This window comes from Pyrgilauda ruficollis, unplaced genomic scaffold, assembly GCF_017590135.1.
Source record: "Pyrgilauda ruficollis isolate IOZ18807 unplaced genomic scaffold, ASM1759013v1 scaffold5, whole genome shotgun sequence".
In the NCBI taxonomy this organism is placed as follows: domain Eukaryota; kingdom Metazoa; phylum Chordata; class Aves; order Passeriformes; family Passeridae; genus Pyrgilauda; species Pyrgilauda ruficollis.
This window is the reverse complement of record NW_024526599.1, coordinates 3293594-3299682: the sequence shown is the minus strand read 5'-3', so window position 1 is coordinate 3299682 and position 6089 is coordinate 3293594. Positions and strand designations below refer to the sequence as shown.

General features: G+C 43.1%; 1 protein-coding gene across 3 annotated transcripts; it reads right to left on the bottom strand.

The window, feature by feature from the left end:
- Positions 1–666: 666 nt before the first annotated feature.
- Positions 667–5999, bottom strand: LEPROTL1 (leptin receptor overlapping transcript like 1). 3 transcript variants are annotated; one of them, XM_041479993.1, is made up of 4 exons: positions 5872–5999; positions 5577–5652; positions 4148–4334; positions 667–3113 (listed from the first exon to the last, which is right to left on the bottom strand). In XM_041479993.1, the coding sequence occupies exons 1-4, from the start codon at positions 5885–5887 to the stop codon at positions 2997–2999; spliced, it is 396 nt and encodes a 131-aa protein (XP_041335927.1). In that variant the 5' UTR covers positions 5888–5999; the 3' UTR covers positions 667–2996. The 3 variants fall into 3 exon arrangements, with proteins under 3 accessions (XP_041335927.1, XP_041335928.1, XP_041335929.1); XM_041479994.1 differs by lacking the exon at positions 667–3113 and adding an exon at positions 3128–4018; XM_041479995.1 differs by lacking the exon at positions 667–3113 and adding an exon at positions 3128–3989.
- Between the last annotated feature and the right edge of the window lie 90 nt (positions 6000–6089).

The following is a 6089-nucleotide window of genomic DNA, read 5'->3' as shown; positions in this document are numbered from 1 at the left end:
AAGCTTTTGGACAATGCTTTCGGGCACACAGTGTGACTCTGGGGATCGTCCTGCACAGGGACTGGAGCTGGACTCAGTCATCCCGATGGGTCTCTACCAGCCCAGTATTGTCAATGATTCTACTGATTTCATTTGCTTTTATGAAAAAGCTCTGCAGATGTAGCACCTTAGTTATTGCCAAATAACTCCACTCCCAATGTCTTAACCAAAGTGAGTGTGTGTGGAGAGAGAATTGGGATTGATCATCCCAAAAGGATTTTCTACCAACTCCCATTACTTTCTTCTGCCAAAAGACTGGCATCAGTCATCAGTTTTCAAATTTCAGAAATGTCATGATTAAAAATATCACAAAGGCTGTGTGGTTTTTTAAAATAAAAATTGCAGAGTTATAAATACATCAGAGGGTTAAGGCAGCCATCACTTTGTATAACACCACCAACATTTCAGGATTTGGCTTTCAAATAGAAACTGAAGGAAACACTGCAATGTGAGATACAACCAACAAAGTCAGCTCAGTGCAACTTGGACACGGGAGCCTCTCTTTATGAAGCAGTCCCAGGTAAAAACCACAAATATTTGCTCTTAGTGAAGGATTAGTGAGCAGTCTGGTGTCATCTCTTCCACAGGAGTAACAACCACATTAAATAAAGGAAAAAGAACAATTAATACTTTAAACAAAATACTCTTTTTATTAGAGTATTTTTGATTAAACATACAGAACTCAAGATTGCTATTTAAAATTTGTATCGCTCAAAGTTTTTCCCTCTAGAAGGATGGCAAGACAATCTCAGTGCATATTATATGGAAGAATCATACCTCTCAACTGTCCCGCTCATGAATCAGAGCAATACTGCATGTGCTTGGTGTGCAAGCAAGGAGGGAGTGCTGTAATGCAATTAACAAACAAAAAATGCACCACCAACACACACAGAGTCAGCTCCATGACCGGTGATCCAGAGAGTAGCATCATGTGGCTTCAGGAATGAAGGAAAAAACAGATCCTGACCAGAAAATGTAACAGACATATTTGCACAAGTCCTAGGCATTCCTCCTCTGTAAGGAATGCAGAGGACTGCGAGTTTAGCCACTGGTTTGGAAGATTTTTTGAAGTGTCCATTGTACTGGGGGCGTGGGTGCAGAAATCTTGCAGAAAAAAGGAAAAAAACACGTGATCCTACAGCCCTTGTGCAGCTCCAAACGCCACCATTGCAGGCAGCCTGGTGAAGCACTTGGTTATGCTTGAAATACATCTGCTCTGGAGCCTTGGCAGCTGCTTGTGCCTCTGTTCCACACACAGGACATTAACAAAGCAGTGTGTGGAGGTAGTTACGCCCCAGCTGCCCCCACCTGCCAGCATCAGTTCCTGGAGCACACCCCATTACTATCACGCTTTGTATACTCATGTACATTTATGAACATATATATATATATGCAAACTTTATACTTCATTTACATCCGCACACAAATACTACAGCCAAGGCCTACAGTTCTCTGCCTTTTCATACTGCTGAGCAAAACCTAAGCTTTCAATTACACATAGTTAAGTTTCATAGACTTACTTTTTAAATAATTGAAAAATAAAGTTTAGAAGTAAGTTTGGTCAAGGTCATCACTGCACGTGGTACAGGCAAACCTGGTTAAGTGGTACTCATCAACTGTGTTGTGATGGAATGTCCAATGGCAGACTTCTTCAAATGAAAATTTGAACAATTGAGAGGTATGCAGAAAACTTGTCTTAAATACTTGAAGCTACATGTGCAATCTTACAGAACACAAGGTACAGTTACAGACATAACAGTAAATCTTATTAACCAACAGTGCATAAGAACTTAAAAACAGTCAGTGAAATCAGTTCAGCCAGTGACTTCCAAAAAAGTCGTGCCTCAGCTGCATTGAGGGGGGAAGAAAGGAAAAAAAATGGGGGGGGAAGGGGGGAGGGGCAGGAAAACTCAGGCAAGTTTAACACAAAGTTTTAATCTACATTTTAAAAGCTAGTTTATTATATATTCATATATATATATGCTATGTATAAAATAAATTAAAAAGGGGAGGAGCAAATAGCTTTGTATATGCTTCAAATTAACACAGACCAGTAGTTCCATAAATGAACATTTTACCATCTTTGTGGTAAAGAGTTGACATAAAAGTTCAAAACCATACAATGCTTATAAATAGAAAGAGTTCAAAAGATACTTTTTTTTAAAAAATGGAATTTAAACATCATTTTCTCTTCCCCTACAATACACTTCAGTTTTGTATATCAGCATCAATACATTTACAGAGTATTTGAATGTCACATCCACAGAATCGGTAACAAAGCAGGTAAAAGAGCCAGTGGTGTTAAAATTTAGGACTTTTCTCCCAAATAACTCCACCTACTCCTCAGCCTTCTCCTGAAATGAAGGCTATCAACATTCATCACCCAGTCTGAGGTATGGGCAGAAGAAAATCTGCAACCGGTACTCTCCAACCCACCTTGCCTCTGCTAAAATATAGCAACAATCTATTGATCTGATAATTGGCAACGGTGGTGGACAATCTCTTACTTCCATTCAGCTTGTATATAATTTAATCCTGGTATTAAAAAAAAAAAAAAAAGAAACATAGTACTAATGCTTAACTTAAAAAAAAACCCCACCAACGAAGAAAAACCCCACCAAAACCCCCCAACTTTAAATCTCTGAAACTATGTTTAAATGTTGTTCCTGGTTTAAAGCTTCACATAAAACATTGGACAGAAGGATGACAATTTTAAACCAAGAGAGCACCTAAAATAACATACCATAGGTAAAAATGAAATCAATCATCTCTCCACTTCATAAAAACGTAGAAACCCTGTCAGCAACAGTAGTACACTCAGAACGAACAACGTCAAAAAGAGCATCTAGAATACTCAAGAGGCTTGCTACGCTACTTCTCTTTATTGCCCATTCTCTCATTTGTATGGATGGCCACTGCATGACAAGATGCCTGTGGATAGTTCTCTTCTCTTCCTTTCACCACTGCTGCCAACTGAAGTCGTCATTGCTGCCAAAGACCAAGAAAAATCCTAGGATGGTGGCAAAGATGACTGTATTCCCAGTGAGAACGAGTGCACATGCGCCCCAGTAAATCTGTGAACAGGGGGAATTCACTTAGACACGTTTGGAGCCGAACACCAACAAGACAAAAGGTAACACTGTCTCATTCTCAACAAAGTTCAGTAAGACGTCTATGATGCAAGAGGCAATACCTCATTATTTGTGGTTACACCAAGCAGGCTGGGTTTACCCAAAATTACTTGACAAATTCACAGCCAGCCGTGCAGCACTGCAACTTTCTTCTAGCTGTACTCAAAGCATTGGCTAGCTACAGGCACGACTGGTTTGGTATGCAAAGTAAGGCTAGACAACAGCATCAAACACATCTGCAGCACAGCTATGCTGTAAGACTTTTTAAAACAGGTATTTAAGGTTTTCAAAGTGCTAGCAGATATCCCAGGAACAAAAAAAAGAGGTGGATGTTTTCACAGGAGAGTAAGTGGATTACTCAAAGGGTGTGAGGCATTCCAACTGCCTACCTAGCTTCTTGCCTAAAGACATTTATGAAAGTGCACTCCATGTTTTTTGACTTGGTAGTGCTTTCTGACATTCACACAAACAAAATGAACTTTTAAAGTATTTTAGTGAAAAGCTGTATACTGGGAAATATGTAATGAGAACTTGGAAGTTTAAGAAAATGATACCAATATCACTTACAATATCATTTACAGTGAGTATAAAAATGCCTTTTTTTGTTTTTTTTATTCATGCTGCTTTAGCCCAGCTAGTCCACAAATTGTCTTTGAAGTATTCTTTACAATTCTATATTTAGTTACTTCCCTGTTAAGTTTTCACAGAATTTTCTGTCTCATTTTCTCTGCATTGCATTGTCAGGCTTCATTCCATGACCACGTGAAGCAACTGGCAATCACAATGTTCTGCCATGCTCCCATTTCTGTATTGATTTTTCTTGCCAAAAAAAAAAAAAAAATCTTGTTCTGTTCCAAAAGTACATAATTGTAAGAGTTATTTAGTGCATGAAAGCTTTACCTTCAATAAACAAACAAACACAAAGAATGAAGTTTTCTAGAAAAAAAAAGGCAATAATGGGTTGAAACACTACTAACCAGTTCTGCTCTTGCAAACACTATGGGCAGCCCAAATGCTGAGACCACAATGCCTGTTGTAAGGAATATGGCCAGCTCCTTGCAGGCATTACTTGTAGCATCCGTGTCATCTACCAATCTTCTTGCTATGCAGTATGGGATAGGAGAGAGGATGTAAAAAAACAGAACAAACAGTGGCCAGTACTGGCTGAAAAAGAAAGGAGAAGAAAAGTTTTAGTTAACTGGATTTACTTCCTGCTCCTCCTAAAATCAGTGCAAGGCATTTTCCCCATCCAGCATCCCCATTTAGGACAGACAAGCCCAGAGAAGGCAAATCCTTTGCCTTGGAATGAGGTGACATTAATCCAACAGACCGTGTGCGTGAGTGGCTTCGGCTGACCTCAGTGGCAGCGGAGCTCACTAACAGGATATTCACAAAGCAAGATTTCACTAAGCAAGCCTAAATCTAATGCCACCTCACAAGGTGAGCTTAACTCCAAGTTTATCCTTTAGAGATACCCTTGCAGCACCCCAGATTAGACTTCCCAGGCACACAAACGCAGGTGCACATTGTTTCAATAAAACTTTACTGCATTGTTGAAGGGCAGCTGGGTAAGGGTCTCCTTCCCCAGGGTTTCTGTCACTAGCACTGGCTTCAAAACATAAGAAAGCTGGCCTAGGGATTCATATATGAATGAAATTCATGTATGTCATACATGTAGATACAGTCATATATGTAGAAACTGCAATTCACAACCAATAACAGGTCTATAAACAGGATATTTGGTATTTATTCAACAGTGAACAAGTAAATTTAAAATCTTTTCTGTAAAGTGAGCATTCACTTGCAAAGAGTCAAAGCCAGAGGCCTCTCTGAGCACTTGGTCTGCTATTTTGTATCTCCTGAAAACCAAGAGATAGGAATCGATATCGGGGAAGTACAGACAGCAATTACTGGAGATGCTACATTACAAGTGTGGGACACAGCCAGGGATCCACTTGATAGTCACCAACAGCCCAGCTACCCCTAGGCAGCCACAGAAAATGCAAACCTTTCCCTGGATAACCCACACTTGCTGCCCACCTCGGGAGCTGCTGCTGTCTGAGGGTCAGGACACCAGTCCACAGGCAGGGCAATGCATCCTTTCATGGTTGGCAGCCAGCCCTGGTAACTTTTGCTGCCATCACTCTTTAGAATTAATTAAATCCCGGATGGTCTTTCTTTTTATTCCCACCCCAATCTTTTGAAGCAAAAGCCAAAAAAGCCCAAACAAACAAACAAACAAAAAAAAAAACCCAAACCAAAACAAAAACAAACAAAAAACCACCAAACCAAAAGACCTGAGGCCCCTGCTACACAGAGAGAACTTATCAATCCACCATTATGGAAGCGGGGCTCCTCTGAAGTTACAGCCACACAAAAAAGCAGAACACAAAGAGTGCACGGTACTTGTACTGGGGCAGGGCGCATCCGAGCATCAGGAACATCAGTCCGACCGCTCCCCCAAAGGACAGGCTGATCAGCGCTACAACGAGAACAAACCCAACCAACGTGAACGCTGCACCGCACCGCGCACAGCACCGACCGCCGCCCGCGAGCCGCCGCGGGGCTCAGCGCGGCCCCGGCCGCCCGGAGACACTCGGGGTCCCGCGGCGGCTCCTGGCGGTCCCCGGCCCCTCCCGGCCCCTCCCCGCGCGGGCCGCGCGCTCCCGCCGTTACCGGCCCCGCCCCGCTCCGCGCGCACCTTTGATTCCCGCCATGGCGCCGCCCGTCCCGCCAGCCGCGCGGCACCGGAGAGGCGCGCGCCGGGAACCGGAAATGCCGCGCGGAAGCGGAAGCCGCTTCCGGCAAGGGGGAGGGGAGGGCCGTGCCCCGCCCCTCCCCTCCCGGGCAGGCCCCGTGACGCTCATACGTGGCGCGCGCGCAGGCCCCGCGGCGACAGCCCCGCCCCCTCACGGAGCT